Here is an 18,022-nt window from a genome sequence, read left to right on the forward strand (position 1 = left end):
GTCACATTTGTATTATTTTAGTTTAGTTGCTAAGTTTTTCTGCATGGATATAAGTGATGTCACAAAACATTTGACTTATTGATGAGAGGCGTTCTGTTTTGTCAAATGCCACAGATCTTTGTTAAAGCCATATCTAGAGAAACATTACAGAAAACCACATCAACCCCATAGCAACATCCTGGCAACCACCCAGAATCATGGCGCTGAGTTTTGCATGTAAAAATCTAGTTAAACTTGTTTGTGTCTCATAGCTCTCTTGCTGTTTAAGATTGACAGCGCTAATGTTGACCCGCTTGAGGGAACAACAAGTGACTCATGCTATACAAAATCAGCAAGTCAAGACCAAAGATTAAACTTTTAGCTTTACCAGGCAACACTCATAGATCTAAAGAATTCCATTAGGCTCAGTCGACCTGCGACGCTCTTACAAAGATGAAGACTGAGCTAGACGATGGGCAGAGTTTTATTGAGTGAGACTGCTTCTGCTGCCTTCTGTCTCTCATTTTCTCTCTCTCTCTCTCTCTCTCCCAGCATAAACATCTGTGGCTGGTTAATGTTAGTCCCTGAGCTAAGTGTAGAGAAAGGGGGTCTGGTTCTCACAGCAGTGATAGCAGTGGTAAAAGGGCAGGGAGGTGTGGTGGTGAACAGGCAATTGCTGCACATACGCTTCTGGGCCGACTGCCCGACACTAATCAGAGAGTAAGAATAGGAGAAAGCGCAGTTAGTGGGGGTGAAACTGATAAGAGAAGGTAACAAGGGTGCATCTTGGGAACTGCAAATGATGTAGACCAGAGCCAGAAATCCAAAAAGTCGAAAGCGACCCGGTTTGCCTCATGTGTTTTCTCAGCGATTGGGAGTAGAAAATAGCACGGCTTAGCCATGGACTTCGGTCAGAGTGGCGGGGACTGATTTGGTACTGTTTTGTTTTATTGTTTGTTTGGTTTCAGGGCCTTTGTAGTGTGTTTTTGGCAGGCCGTGCTGATCTGATAAAGAGTCAAAGGTAAGAACGAGTTTAATCAGGAGGTTACTGACCCACAGGAAGCCTCAGGTGTATTCAACTAGGATCAACAAACAAAAGGATATAGAAAAAGAAAGAAGCAGTTCCTTGCCTGAAGCCCTTTATACAATGGTTAATATGGTGAAGACTAAGAAAACCTTGTATGATCAGTATCCCTCTTTCTCTAGAATGTGACAAAGAGCTATTAAGACTTTTATTGCACAACAGAGAACCATTGCAGGTGTTTAACATAGGCAGACTAATAAATAACACATGAATGAAAAATAAACCAGTGCATGAAAAAGTAACTCTGCAAACAAAAGAAACTCAGCAAAAACCTAGATTACATTCTGAGAAATTTCATGTATCTGCCAAGGAATTGTAGAGTTTGTGTAGCGGCTAAGGTCCGAGATCACCTCACTGTTTAGCTGTTTTTTTAACAGATTTGTTTTTTTTAAGAAAATGATGTAGTTTAGCAATTTTGGCCAAACACGTTTAACACCAATTGCCCTAATTCTTCATGAACCAGTCCTCGTCAGTCAAATTAACTCATGATAACTGGACATTTAAAGACATACCCCCATATTAGGGCAATCCAGTTAACTGTTTCTGTCTGTGTCATAGTCACACAGGGCCTGGAAAAGCCAAGCGAAAATGCCTTTCTAGCACTGGGAACATTCCTACAGTCTTCTGTAATGGCATATTTCAGATTTTGAAAAGAAAATGTAGAAAAACAGAACAGCATGCGATAACGTGGTTGTTCCAGAGGCAGCATAAGAAGACCACCTTTTCACCACGTGATTGACAGTTCCCGTCCATCCCCTCTGATGCTTTCCCACGCCATGGTCATGTTGAAAGGCTGTCAGTCGAAACCACTGGTCAGTCGCAGAATGGCCACAGCACAAAGACGTGAAGAGAAAGCCACCCAGTGTTTTCTGAAGTATCTGCTGTCTTCCACATACACACATACATAAGGATGCCTCTGTTTCTTCTTTAAGCTCTTTTGTCCGCTTGCCTGCAAAGGATGAACTCTTTCTCGGCTTCAATAGCTGCATCAGATGAGATTTATAATGGATTATGAAATGAATGTATCTGTAAGGATCTCGGTGAAATAAAAACAACCTTGACACACATCCAATCAGAGCTGTCTCATGTCACCACTTATATAAAGCCACTTATTTGTAAAAAAAAAAAAAAAAGTTCCATAGACTAACACAAGGGGGCAGCCTGTCCTTCAAGTTCAGCAGGGCTGCCACCAAACTGATGTACACAAAGCAGCAATTATAGTAAATTATACTTTCATGTCAAAAACAAAACCATTTGGCTGTAGGATTTGGCCAGTTTTTGTGCTAATAACGTGCCGTAATCCTGCTTGACTGGAGATGAATTCGGAGGTTAGAAGCCAAACGAGAATGTTGGAGATGTTTTATTTACTCAGTCACTGTAGATTCCTCAGGTATGGGAAGGCATAAATCATTGCTTATGGGATGACAGAGAAAGAGACAGAGGAGATCTAAAGAGAGAGGAAATGAGTGTAGCCAGAGAGCAGTACTGAAACAATAGGCTTTACCCAACACACCCTTCTAATTCACTCTCACACCATGCCTTCCCAGCTGGCCTCGGAGAACCCAGAACATTACTGACTGGCCTGGGCCACTTTAGGACTTCTCCAGGGCCCATTAAAATGCACACTCTCACTTGTGTTCTGTCTGGGTTTTATCGGGCACCCTGGAAGTGCTCTAGAATGTGTTCTGGACTGTGTCTTGAAAAGGGGAATTTCTTGTCTGCTTTCCTCTGATGTCATCAGCTCGTTCCCCCCAGTGTCAATTAAGTCTGCGTCCCCACGGCATCAATGCAGCCCCGTTTTGCTTTGAGCTCAGGTGTTGACATGCTTCAGTGCCGGCTCCTCTCTGTCCTCTTGCGGGTGGTCCTGGAAAGGCCTGTGTGAGTGGACCAAAGCACAGTGACAGGCTTGCTATTGCGTTCATGTGTAAAACATAATCAGGCTGGTGTGGAGTGGAGATGTAACAATAGCCTAAATGGCCGCGGCGGCTCTGGCTCTCCTACTCTGCCATAACTTATTGTCCTTGTCGTGCTGACGTAGCGATCCAAGAACCCCACTCTTTGCATGGAGTTCTGCAGCCTCCCCTAATCTGGCCTTCTTCTTTTCTTGTCACTTTTCAATAAAAGGTTAGCAAGAGCATCCTATAGTAAGGCATTTCCTCAAGCTGTAAATCCTTTGCTGTGTTAGTCTTCTGCACGGCTTTGGTTTTAACACCACCACTTTGAGATCAAGTGTATCTGGTTACTGACATAATGCTAATGAGGTGCGTTTACAAAGCTTGTGAAACTGATGTGCAGAGAGGGGGAAAGCAGATGCACAAAGACAAGAGGAAGGGGGATGGAGTGACTTGCCTTCAGCTATGGATTTGAAAGTGTAATTCAATCAGCTCAGTGATGACTTCTTTTTGTTGTGTTTCAATCCCCCATCTCTCTATCTTTCTCTCTCAAAGTGTGGGAATTTCGCCATACTGGTGGATCTTCATATCCTGCCTTTAGGCGGCCAATACAATGCCAGCTGGTTCTTTCCAGAACACAGGAAGGTATGGGAATGAGGGTGTGTTTCTGTTTGTTTGTGTATGTCCTCTTATACTTCAGTAGACTGAAACTGCAGGAATCTGGAATTTGGATCTACTCTCGGGGATCCCCCCATCCTCTTTATGTATGTTTAAGATATATGTTTTCACTGGCTCATGCAACCGAAAAGCTTTGAATGATTTTCCCTCCCAGGTTTAACTCTACATGCAGCACTTCTAGTTAAATTTGAGCTCCATGTAAAAAGTTTAGGACAATGTCACCTTGGGAGGTTTATCTTTGTTTTTAAGATTGCAAATATGTGCGCAAACTCTTATATATGTGTGTATGCACAGGAAGTGGGCTCCCTGATTAGAGAAGCATTGGAGCTGAGGGTGAGGCAGTTTCAAGAGACCAAATACCAGAAGATCCAGCCCAAACTAAGGAAGGATCTCACCTTGACCACCCCACTCAGTCTTGAAGGTATAGCACACATGGGTATTGTCTCCAAACCTAAGCTGTGTCCAAAATTGCATACTGTCTAGTAGTAATAAAATTGGTTTGAAACTTATTTGGGACTGTTAAAAAAGTATGCTCTATACAATATGAAATTGGGTAGTATGAATACTACATCCATATTGTCACTGTCACCTGACCTACCAGTGTCAGTGACCTATTAGTTGTGTCACTTCATTGACAGTTTCTCTCCCATAGCCTCATGGGATATTTTAGAATGTTCATCATATATGCACGCTTCAGAATCTCACCTGAAGTAATAGGACATCTGGGTGCTCTTTACCTTCAGATTTATAAATATAATGAATTTGAAAGTCTTGCAGACTGCTTCTCACCTACTATATAATAGCGAAGTAGAAATAGTCAGATGTAGGGTTAGTAAGTTTGCATTGGCAGCATTTTATAGCATTATCATTTAATTTATGCCATTGGTATGTGTTCAGAAGATGGTCACTTACACACCAATCTCTTAGGCTCATTAATGCCTACTAATGTTTAACTATACTGATTTATGTTTGAACCACAAATACTATTGTACTCTTTCAATATAATACCAAATATACACCTGCATATTTGTGAATTTGCTATAGGTAATTGAAATATATAATTACCCATGTTCAAGCTGCAAGTGAAGACCTGCATCTTTCCCTCACACTTACTTTAGAAATGATCTCTCCTTGATAAACATGTTTCACAGCTCGAAAACTCTGTTAACGGCTGTCCCACAGCAGGAAGAGGAAGTTTTCAAAACAAAGTGGAAAAATCGAGGCTATACCTGCATGCCCGCGAGAATAAAAACTAGTTGAGACTAGGCAGCACTCCCCAGGAGTGTCTCCACCGCCCCCATAAATATGAGGTGAATGTGTTTGACTTCCCTTCCTCTTCATGATACAGTGCATGTTAAGAAAAAACAGTGGTGGCCTGCATATAATGTCACCAGTGTAGTTTGTTTCATGAAAAAATGTAATTAAATTTAGTTATCATCGGTTTGAATTATTCGGAAACACTGTCCTGTATAATTTACAGCATTGGTGAATAGAGAATGAACTAAAATAAACTCAAATGACTTGGAATTAAATTGAAATCTAATCAAATTGAGTCATGCGATTCTGAATCAAATCGAAAAGAGAATTCTGCTATCTGCTTTTGATTTAGTTTCACAATCTTGATTGGATTTGATTCTGATATGGATTTGACAAGTTTTTGACAAGTTCTTCCATGTGAGAAATAGCGCAGGCACTTGGAATATGTCATAAAAAGAATAATGCATCAGATCCTGTTGGGGATGTGTCGTGTCCCATTGCGTCATGCCACAACATATCCAGTATAGACCATATCTGTGATTAAAATGCATTTTATTGTCTTTAGTCGCATCACTGTCCTGTGTAGATATGGTGTTAAGGCCAGTTCACACCAAGCATGATAACTAAAAGATAATGATAAAGAGAGAGTTCTAAAAATTGTTCTCAATATTAAATAATAGCAGAGTCCACACCACAGGCACAGAGAAAAGATATCGTTAGAATCATTTCCAGATTATTTTTTTTCCAGTTGATAAACGATAAAAAAAAACATTTACAGCCACTCAGAATCCATCCGAGCTGTAGAATTTAAAGCGACAAATGCGGGTGCACTTAGAATAAACAGACCATATTGTTCGCTGGTGAGGACACTAATATCGCCTTTATAGTCATCTTTCTAGTTATCGTTCTTGGTGTGAACCAGCCTTTAGTGTTTCACAATTCCCAAAACAAAAACTTATTATCAGCTGGCCAGATTTAGTTCGTAATGACATCACCGTTCGTACTTTGATTTTACTTTAAATGTATTGGGGCCTTAACGGAGGTGGTTCGTTTTGCACTGGTAGCACTTACGCCTGTAAAAGGCTGACTCACTGCATGAGCCTGATCCCGCTGAGAGAGGTAGATTACAGGGCAGTTAAGCTCATAAAAAGAAATTTCTCCTCTTTAGATGTTGCTGCCCCTCTCACGGCACAACAAGGCATGGCTGCACTGCTGCAGAGGTGCTCATCTCTCTCTGTTCTTGTTGCTTAGCACTAATATTACATGCAGTTTTGCTTGTTTTCCTCCTCTCCTTTCACTGCTGGGATTAAAGTCAGAGAACAAGATAAAAAAACAACAAAAAAAAAACACCAATGAGGCAGATTGTTTATAGTCTGGCGCTAGATATTGGGGTTTTTAAGGATCTGGCAGTAGCTGGTTTCCCAGATCACTTTCACCCATGATACTGTGAATGTGACCAGCACTTTTTATTAGAGATCAATTTCAGATATGTCATTAGTTAATCTGAAGATCACGTCATGAATCACTCTGTATATAACAGCTGTGAGAAATGCAATGTCTCACCCTTGGGACAGGTGAGAACAGGGTTATTGTCTAATATATCAGGAAGACTGACTCAGTATCTCTGACAGATAAGCATAACAAATGATGAAACGAACTCACAGGGTGTGTGCATGGACAGTCTGTCTCCTTCACTTGTGTCGATAAACATAGAAGTTTAAAGTATTTTTAGGCCTCCGGCAGGAAATGGAGCTGGACTGTGACTGGGAAATACATGCAAGGTCATATGCTCAGTGTAGAGGTCAAACACTAACCTGCTGATATCCTTCCCAAAGATGTAGACATTGGTCACCCAACAGTCTCTAATGGGAATATATGACATTAAAGACTGGAGTAATGGCTGTTGGAATTTCAGCTTTGCCATCACAGGAAATAGAAAACAGTTCTTTTAAATTGTAATACTAATTCAAAATATAACAGTTAAATAATTGTATTTTTAATCAAATAAATGCAGCCTTGGGGAACATATACTCTTTACAATATATATATATATATATATTTGTAAAGAGTATATGTTATTCCTGTGTTTTGAGTATTTTGATTTATTCATGAATTCCTGTATTTTGAGTATATACTTTGTCATACTCAACTTCTAAATTTAATGATTAATAATTCTATTACATTTTATATGATAGTACATGTGATTGGTTAATTTTCTCAGTCGGACTTAGCATAAATGGTCGATGCATTTTGTAATGCAATTAAATTGACCAAATACCTTGTAAAGTCTACTTTACAGCACAGTTTTAGATGTTTGGAACATACCCAAAGAGTTCTCCCTGCAATTTTCCCAGTCACAGAACATGTGACCACTCCAGCTGTCGGCTATCAACAGCTATTAACTCTCCCCGATCCTTTTGTGTGAACTCACTCATACACCAGAGACATTTTTTTTCCTCTCTTGTATGTGTCGGCCCACTTTAATCTACATGGTTTAATAATGCATGCATGAAGCATGGTGTTTTGTTCATTCTCAGCGTAGATGTGTCTGTTGTCAACCTGTATGTGGGGGTTTGTGCATGCACGTTACATTTATCACATCCAGCGAGCGTGACACATGCCGACACATTTCCTGAGCAGTCTGTTCTGCTCTCAGCTGCAAAGGCCATTTTCCAAATGTCAGCCCTCGTAGCAGTTGTTGACTGGCTACCTCATGCTTCCCCATTAGCTCATAGTGAGTTGATTTATTTATGCTTTGGAGAGGGCGGGAAAGGGGGAACTTTTCCCACCAAATGTCTTGGCTTGGCGCAAGCACGAGCCAGACTCTTGGCATACTAACCAAGGAAATGTTTTTTGTTGGACTACAGCAAACTGCGTTGTTTTATGTTGACCTGTAGAAGCAAAAAAAGGGTTCTCGATGACTTTTCGTCCTTTCTAAGAATTAGTGATATTTGGAATGAGATGAATGGTATACTGTTAGCACTCCTTCCTTATTATTCCTTTTCTTAAGAACTAATTCCGCGTAGCCTCTTTATGACCTTGTCTGACACCCAGAGAGTCTTGCTACGTTGCAAGTGCTTTAACCTAATCTCTGATGCTGCAGTTTCAGAATAGAGTTATTAGGTTTAAACAGAGAACATCAGCTAATTAGAGTGTTGCTCAAAGTTTCTGCCAAATAATTTTTTAAAGATCAGATCTTGTTTTCCTTTTCTTAACTTACTCTCACCTCATTTCTTAACTTACTCCTCACCCAGGAGTAGTTTTACTGAGAAAACCTGTAAATTAAAAAGATCAGTCTGGCAATAAAGTTCACGAAAGCGACCCAGTTTCAAGTGAACATACACTCATGTGAGAACCTAATGAATGACTCTCTTTGCATTCTTTCAGTTTGGAATGCAAATAATTTGTGTGAAATCGATTTTGCATGAATCTGTGTATCGAATTTGGGCATTAGCAATGATTTTGTTAGACTAAACATTGGGACACTGATGATTCAGTCATCAGTTGCAACACGCCCTTTTTACACATTAAAGCACCACTGGCATTTATCCACAACATTGCTGTATAACATGCCAGGACCGAAATCTAGTGCTATTTGTTTTGCTTATGGTGCATCTTCAAGAACCGTTAAAAGTAGTCATCATGCAATTTTCACTCATGAAAACATGACACTAATTTCAGTAAGTGAACCTAGAACTAATGTCTTATTCAAACACTGTACAAAATCTTTCTGTCATTTCTAGGGATGGATCGATATTAAGGGTTGCACCATTAAAATATTATATTCTGTACTATTTATAAAAAAAAGAAAAGAAATTATTATAATTTTTAAAGATTATGACAAAGGTAATCTAAATGTAAAAACAAGGTAAATGAGTATAAACAATTAAAAACCCAATACTGGATGTTATACACCACTGTTAAAATGGTTCAGTAAGATTATTTATTTATAATAAATGAATGTTTTTATTCTGCAAGGGCACATTAAAAATTACATTATTGATTTTGTTTTTGTTTTTTAATTTATTTATCTATTTATTTATTTTTTCTTCACAATAATTGCTACATTAAATGTTTTTCTTTTGACCTTTGTCTTATCAATCCTAAAAAAAAAGTCTCATGGTTTATGCCAGCTGTTTTTAAAAGTGATAATAATACGAAACGTTTGTTGAGCACAAAATCAGTAAATATGTATTACCTTTTCATTTTAAAATTGAAAGCAGTTATTTTAAATCTTAATGACATTTCATAAAAAATGTTTGACAGTATTTTTGTTCAAATAAATGCAGCTTTGATCGGACAAGTCTTAATGAGGGGGGCAGTTTCTTCATACCCCTCCTCCTCGCCGTGCCCCTTCCTCTTTCTCACAGGTGCCAGGGCTTGCAGTGCTGGTGTGGCAGAAGGGGAGGGATCACCTTGCTGGCTGTTTCCCCTGATGGTCTGCCGGTTTCAGAGGCATTTTCCCAGGCTTCCCAGATGAATGGTCACTAATAGCCGTGGGAGAGGGCTGTGTGAGCGCTACATGGTGTACCAGGCTGACTCGTCTTGGCAGGGACTGTGAGGAGGGCTTAAAGCAGTGCTGGCTGCCTGTGACCCAGCCCCGAAGCCACTGCAGTAGATAGCCTTACCGCTGGAGAATGTGTTTACAAGGGCACAGTGGGAGTGAGATCTCACTCAGTGAGTGGAGGCATGTGGGACCGGCTGTGGCACTCCATCTACTTCTGATTCTCTCTGGCTGTGTTCACACAGCAGCAGAATGCGGTGTTGTTATAGAGTGATAAATACAGTTAGGTTCATATGCACTTCCTTTTGAAATGCATTTGATGCTGCTGTCAGCTAATTTAAGCTTTGACAAATTAACCTGTGTTTGGATTTGCCTTTTTATTGAATGACATATAAGGATGCATAGTATATCTATACCTTATTGTTATCAGCCAATGTTAAAGATTTTTGAATTATTCTATATCAGTAGATATTGAATTTACACTACTTAAAAAAATTATTAATTAATTAATTAAAAACGGTGCACGTGTGTACCAAATGACCGAATGCAATATTTTGTGCGCGGAACATTGGTACATTTTCGTGTTTCCAAACTAACATATTAAGTGGCGGAAGTCTCCGCGTTCAGCGCAAATCCCGCCCTGCAGCTGATTCTAAGGCCAGTGACACACTGGCTGCGTGGCGTGAGCGTGGCGTTTCTGCTGCGTGTCAGTTGCGTGACGGCTGCTTCGCGTTTTCTGTGTCTTTACACACCACGCTGCTGCTACTGTAGGTGACATAGAGGGAGACCGCCGACAGATCAGGATCTTGAAAAAACGATTGTAATTCAAACGCAGCTCCCGTCAGCATTTAAACAGACCTTTACTCTTAATTCCGATCAGTCCAACGGAATAACGAAATCTGAGCAGGTCTAAAAACTGAAACTGTTGATGCTGCAACTTTACACTTTGGAAAAGTTATATCACATTTTTTAAATATGAGCAGGCCTACAAGCTGGGATTGGTAATGCTGCACTGTAATCAGTGTTGGGGTAGTTACTCTGTAAATTGTAATGAGATTACTTTACTAGTTACTGCATTTGAAAAGTAACTTCACTACTTATTACTTTACTTTTTATTTTTCTCAACTCCTTTTTAATGGTTACATTTAATTGTATTCATCAAAAAGTATGTCTAATTCATTTAATTCATAACACATACATTTTTACAGCAATTTATTAAAAGTTTAACAAAAATTAAATGTTCAGGGCCCTATGAAATGTTTTATTTCTTCACCATATGTTTTATTTTTTTAGCATGTGTAATTATTTAAATGCATAAAAACAACTTCATTTATTATTTTTTTCTTAAAATAGCCTTATGAAATGTTTTTTTCCCCTCAGAAATTCTGTTGTGTATTTACATTTTTCTGGTTATCAAATGAAGGCATAAAACAAAACAAATTTAGATTTTATTTTAAAGATAAATTGCATTTCTTTTTTCTTCTTCTGAGAAATATATTTTCAATCTGAGTATGAACAATAAACACAAACTATGCAGCATATAGTAAAAACAATTGCACAAATTGTCTTCAACAATACAGTGCAAATGATTCACAAACTACACACAAAATGAGTGAGAAATATTCAGAGTGCAACAGAAAAAATTAGTGCAACTATCTTTATGAACTGTATAATTATATAATGATTTACTTAGTATACATAATATACATATTATAAATGATCGATTCGGTGGCTGTAATCTGTGTCAGAATCGATTTTACTGGGACATCGCCAAGACAACGACCCAAGACATAAATCCCAGTGCTTTATCAGATATGTGTTTCATCCTTGTTTTTGTTTTGTTTTATGTCAAAGTACTCTGTCGAGTGTTTTTTGTGCTTTTTCTGAGAGTTTTCTCATGCAAATGTGTTATTGTGTGTTTGTATTCATGCACTCACGACAGACTTTACTTTCACTTTCTTTTCGTTCATTTTCCAAAGCAATAGGCTATGTTAAGTAGTAATTCAAAAGACTACTTATTGGTTTAATATGGGAGAGTTTGAACCAATCTGCGCACGGGGGTGGGACTAAGTGTCAACAATCATTTCTGTTTGTCTCAGAGGAACGAAAGCATTGGTTTCTTCTGATGAATCAATGTTGTCAAAATGTGATGACGTAATCACATACACTACGGCGCCTCTGAATATCCATAATGAGTCTTTGAGGGTTAAGCGCTAAGATCAATCGTTATCGGGAAACCCCAGCCAGAACTTTACGCACGGGCAAACAAGGCATGTGTAACGCAGGAAAGCGCGTTCCTATAGTCTAGTAAAGTAGTGTAGTTACCAATATTATTAGTGTAATGCGTTACTTTACTTCGTTACCCCAAAAAGTAATATAGTTACTGTAATCCGTTACTTTGTAACTCGTTACCCCCAACACTGACTGTAATCATAGTTATTTATTTATATTTTTCATTATATTTTATTATATGATATTGGTTTGAGACTAAGAGTATTTTATTTAGTGGAGAACTTTGCAGAAGTATTTTATTTCTTATTCTTTTTTTAATTTTATATATATTTTATTAAAAAGTATTTAAAAAAAGTGTTAAAATTTTATTTTATTAAAAAGTATTTAAAAAAAGTGTAAACCAGTGGTTTTCAACCTGTGGTCCGTGGCCCCCTAGTGGGTCGCGGTGGTATTGCAGGTGGGCCGCCAATTACTATTAAAAGAAATAATATTGTTAATATATGTAAAAAAGTCATAACATAACATAATTTCATATATATAATTAAATAACAAAAAATAAATATTAAACTGTTACTATGCTTCCACTATTCGAGCTCGCTGATTGGTTTAAGAATAAACCACCAATTTATCTTAGATATTTTTGCTGCATATGCTACAGAACAACAAATTCAAACATGCATTAATGGCTGTTGTGTTTCCTCCTGACTGCTTGCTCCGGTGACTATCTATCCGCTGCTGAGCTCTGCCTGGATCTGGTTTTCCCGTTTTGCTGAGCGGTGCCAGCCCGAATTATTTTCTGTTCATTTCCAGTCCATTCTAGGGCTGTGTGATTAATAGAAATTGTCATAAAATCACGATTTGAGCGTGCACGTTTCTAAATTGCTTTATAGCACGATTTTCCGCGGCCCTGACCTCCCGTAGTATGCTATCCGATCCAATCAGAATGCAACGCACCTAGTGCGAGAACAGAACAGACTGGGCATATGCCTGTAAGTCCAGGTTCACACACTGTCTGTGATGCGCCTTTCTTCCGAGCCCATGTTAACGGATCAGAGCATTCACACTGCACGCGGTAAAACGCTAGAGATAAAAACGTGCGAAAATAATTAATATCTAACACATGAGCATAGAGAGAGTTGTGAGCGGACAGAACGCAGTTTAAGTGAGAGGAGACACTTTTAAGTGCGCACACTCTCTCCGCGCAGAGCAGCGTGTATCTGAGCAAGTACGTCTGGTTTTGTGACAGAGCAAAGGAAATCTGCGTGCGAACAGAGAGATTCGCGCTCGTGCATTATTTTAATGTGCTTTCGCGTTATATTTATGCGCTCTTGCTGCTCACCGCATACACATACTGTATACACACTGCAAACACCCGAGGCACTGCTACAATTAATGAGCTCTATGAACAATGCATGGCAAAAAAGAAAAAAAAAGTCCCTGGACACGGGATTTATTTTTCTTTTTTTGCCATAAGTCTATACATTTTGTTACATCTTTACTATAGTGATAATTTTGACTTATGTCTGTTCTAGAGACGTTACAATTTTTTGATAAAGCTCTAATTGGTTTTCTTTTGGAAATATGTTTCAAATTAATCCTGAATGCATTTATGATTGTAAGAGCATATCGGTGTGTGTCACAATCGCAAAATTGATCAAAGAAATCGCGATAGGTTTTTTTTTTTTTTTTCATATCACACAGTCCTAGTTCATTCAATAAATACAGTTAACAATCTAGATTCTGAGTACTTAGTTATTAACCCAACAATAGCGGGGTCAGTTAATTTTTTTGAAGTGGGCCGCGCAAACATATGTATGTGGTTGTGTGGGCCGCGAGCTGAAAAAGGTTGGGAACCACTGGTGTAAACAAATTGTTAAAAAAAGTTTATAGTAATGAACAACCTGCAGTTTAATGTTTCCATTTCTTTCCCTTACTGTACCGAAAATGAACCGAACCGTGACTTTAAAATCGAGGTACGTACCGAACCGTGATTTTTGCGTACCGTTACACCCCTAGTATTGATGATAATAAGAAATGTTACTTGTGCACCAAATCAGTATATTAGAATTGTGTGTACACGATCGTTATAAATGAGGTGAAAATTTGTATTTATTTTTTACTAAAGAACACTTCAAGTACTTCTTCGAAACCACAGCAAAAACTAGTAGCATAACTGATAAAAGTCAAACATTATTAAAGATAAGTGAACTGTCAGTAATAAAATCAGAACAAATAAATCACAAGAATAGATAAAATATAACAAAGCTACAAGTAAGGTCTAACATTAGATTTCAGGCACAGAAATGTAATAATCAAGTGTAAAATAACACTGCATAGTGTTGACTGTATAAACTAAATGTAGATGAATCTTTGTTAAAGCTGTGTTTTGTTGTTTGATTAACATTAATGACAGGCAGCAGGTATTTATAGGCTTTTATAAGATCTGAAGCATGGATGCAATTAAATGATTATGTTCACTTCACTTAAGGCATACCTGACTGTTTAAGAGAATCTTTGTTGAGAAAGGTATTTTGAGAATTTTGTGTGTTTGTGTCCGTTCAAGCTTAAGGAGATGTGAAAGAGCAATCAATTCTGTGTTTGCACCCTGTATGAAACGCAGCTCTCTGTGTGTGCACTTTGAATGCAAATAACAGCACTTGAATGGTTTAAAATATTTGAATGTTTAAATTGGCATGGCTTAGAAACACGTGCAAATGATCAACCACGATCTGTTTCACCAAGTGAATAAAGCAAATCAAGGAAGGGATTTTATATCTCTGTATAAAATAGCCCATCAGGCAGGGTGGTGATGCATTTTGGTAACCCGACTGGAAAACACAATTGCCCCGGGACATCAGGCTAGTGATTTTGCAAGCCCTGATTTTGGTTCTAGTGTAGGTTTTTTTATATTTTCTTTTTACTATTTACCTTTTTTTTCTTGTATATATATATTTTTTTCTCCAACAGTTTGCAATAAAAGTGTTCTGTTTCTACCCCTCATCCCCTATAGCCTTTAAATATAAAGCATGTGGCGGCATAAGCAGCAGTTACCTGCCCTGGAACATGTGAGAAGGAATAGGCAGGATTACCAGCATTGGAAATGGAGACCTTAGAGCATGAGCTGTTGAATTCCTTGGGCTCTTTTGACTGCCTCTGTCTGTCTGTCAGTCTCTGTCTGTCTCCTTGTTCTAGAATTAGCCCTTGATGCTTTGTCATGTTGCAATTGCTGTTCAAATCCACCTTCTAAGCCCACGTCTCGCTGTACAGAAAAGCCCCTGGACCTTTAACCCGCGCTTTCCCACTCAAACTCTCGAGTACACAAATCTACACCGGTTTAACACACATTCAGTATGACTTGATCTCACCACACACACCTCTGTCTTTTGTCTGGGGTCAGCTGTGTTCCTCTGCTGCTGTCCCACCACGGGGCTCTGTATGTAATTAGGGATTGGGGAAGCAGAGCTTGATGAGTAAGGGATTCATGGGAATGTTTCTCAACCGCAATCTGGTCAGGCAGACTCACACACACATACAGACATAGCCTCTGTGAACCCAGGCTATACATGCCGCCTGACCAAACTTCACTTCAGGAATTACTAAATCGTTTTAGAGGATCACCCTGCCTTTTCCTCTCAATGTTTTCGTTTTAAGGCCCAAGAGAAGATCAAATGGCAGATCATGTGCTCAGGGTTAATGGTGCTTTTCTCTGTTGAATCCATCATTATTTTTTGGCCGCTGTTATAATATTATGCATGTTTGCCTGGCAGAGGAACTTTGATTGTTCTTTCACTGTAAATGGCATTTCATATTTCATCATTAAGGCCTTGCAGGCACCAGTGTGCTGAGCAGGTTAGTCAGTTTTAATGCACACAAATTCATAATCACACAAGCTGGATGGATTTAATGGGAAAGAGAGATAAGGAGGTCTCGATTCAATGACAGGCATAGCTCTGGTTAAAAACCTTTGGAGCTGCAGAACAGCCCACAATTCAGGTTTTCAGAAGCCTTCTCCACATCGTTAATCTGTTGGAACCAAACAGGAGGAATGTGTTTCCCTTCCCTAATTCACACCACACTTCCCTGTTTGCTCCTGAGGCATCCTTAAGGGTCCCTGTTTGGTATATTTACTGTACCATAACTGTATTTAATTTACGGTAAGTATTTATGGATAGTTTGGTACCAAAGCTCTGTTCGTATGCACTGTGAATGTCTTCAAATTTTACTTATACAACCATAATTCAGTCTAATTGCTACAACCCGAATTCCGGAAAAGTTGGGACGTTTTTTAAATTTTAATAAAATGAAAACTAAAAGACTTTCAAATCACATGAGCCAATATTTTATTAACAATAGAACACAGATAACATAGCAAATGTTTAAACTGAGAAAGTTTACAATTTTATGCACAAAATGAGCTCACTTCAATTTTGATTTCTGCTACAGGTCTCAAAATAGTTGGGATGGGGCATGTTTACCATGGTGTAGCATCTCCTTTTCTTTTCAAAACAGTTTGAAGACGTCTGGGCATTGAGGCTATGAGTTGCTGGAGTTTTGCTGTTGGAATTTGGTCCCATTCTTGCCTTATATAGATTTCCAGCTGCTGAAGAGTTCGTGGTCGTCTTTGACGTATTTTTCGTTTAATGATGCGCCAAATGTTCTCTATAGGTGAAAGATCTGGACTGCAGGCAGGCCAGGTTAGCACCCGGACTCTTCTACGACGAAGCCATGCTGTTGTTATAGCTGCAGTATGTGGTTTTGCATTGTCCTGCTGAAATAAACAAGGCCTTCCCTGAAATAGACGTTGTTTGGAGGGAAGCATATGTTGCTCTAAAACCTTTATATACCTTTCAGCATTCACAGAGCCTTCCAAAACATGCAAGCTGCCCATACCTTATGCACCCCCATACCATCAGAGATGCTGGCTTTTGAACTGAACGCTGATAACATGCTGGAAGGTCTCCCTCCTCTTTAGCCCGGAGGACACGGCGTCCGTGATTTCCAACAAGAATGTCAAATTTGGACTCGTCTGACCATAAAACACTATTCCACTTTGAAATAGTCCATTTTAAATGAGCCTTGGCCCACAGGACACGACGGCGCTTCTGGACCATGTTCACATATGGCTTCCTTTTTGCATGATAGAGCTTTAGTTGGCATCTGCTGATGGCACGGCGGATTGTGTTTACCGACAGTGGTTTCTGAAAGTATTCCTGGGCCCATTTAGTAATGTCATTGACACAATCATGCCGATGAGTGATGCAGTGTCGTCTGAGAGCCCGAAGACCACGGGCATCCAATAAAGGTCTCCGGCCTTGTCCCTTACGCAAAGAGATTTCTCCAGTTTCTCTGAATCTTTTGATGATGTTATGCACTGTAGACGATGAGATTTGCAAAGCCTTTGCAATTTGACGTTGAGGAACATTGTTTTTAAAGTTTTCCACAATTTTTTTACGCAGTCTTTCACAGATTGGAGAGCCTCTGCCCATCTTTACTTCTGAGAGACTCTGCTTCTCTAAGACAAAGCTTTTATAGCTAATCATGTTACAGACCTGATATCAATTAACTTAATTAATCACTAGATGTTCTCCCAGCTGAATCTTTTCAAAACTGCTTGCTTTTTTAGCCATTTGTTGCCCCCGTGCCAACTTTTTTGAGACCTGTAGTAGGCATTACATTTTAAATGAGCTAATTAAGTGGATAAAAGTGTAAAATTTCTCAGTTTAAACATTTGCTACGTTATCTATGTTCTATTGTGAATAAAATATTGGCTCATGTGATTTGAAATTCCTTTAGTTTTCATTTTATTAAAATTTAAAAAACGTCCCAACTTTTCCGGAATTCGGGTTGTATTTATCTAATTTAGAAAGGGCTACTTTTCCATACGAAAGTCCGGCATTTTTGTCTTAATTTTGACATACAATATGATTTGAATCAAACATGTTTTTTTCCCCCCCGACACAGCCTTTCTAAATATTTTTGAGCAAATTACTTGTTCTTTCAGTGGTCCTCTGAGTGTAGTCTAATTAGATTGGATTAGATTTGATTAAACTTTATTGTCATTATGCAGAGTACATGTACAGAGCTAATGAAATGCAGTTAGCATCTAACCAGAAGTGCAAGAATATAGTGTTTCATATACAGTACATACAAGTGCAGAGTAAGTGAAGCTATGATATACAGAATGTACAGTAGAGTTGCTATATACAGTATTGAGCAGAGTATATACGGAATATAAATATGAATGCCATGTAGGGATTATATGTAATAGGGATGTAAAATATCGATTAATTCCATGATCGATTGTCGTTTTAAATTAATGATCAATTAATCGATTAATCGTTAACCATAATGCTGCAAAATGCATCTATTGCAGGCAGCAGTCACCGGCATGACAGG

The 18,022-nt window shown here is 38.7% G+C and overlaps 1 protein-coding gene across 1 annotated transcript in view; it reads left to right on the plus strand.

The window, feature by feature from the left end:
* Positions 1–18,022, plus strand: part of LOC132110538 (protein SLX4IP-like) — a 55,691-nt gene that overhangs the window by 4,201 nt on the left and 33,468 nt on the right. Inside the window, exons 3-4 of the mRNA XM_059517232.1 lie at positions 3,511–3,600; positions 3,928–4,054. Of these exons, the coding sequence (XP_059373215.1) occupies positions 3,511–3,600; positions 3,928–4,054 (217 nt within the window). The remainder of the gene's footprint in view (positions 1–3,510; positions 3,601–3,927; positions 4,055–18,022) is intronic.

This window comes from Carassius carassius, chromosome 30 (genome assembly GCF_963082965.1).
Source record: "Carassius carassius chromosome 30, fCarCar2.1, whole genome shotgun sequence".
In the NCBI taxonomy this organism is placed as follows: domain Eukaryota; kingdom Metazoa; phylum Chordata; class Actinopteri; order Cypriniformes; family Cyprinidae; genus Carassius; species Carassius carassius.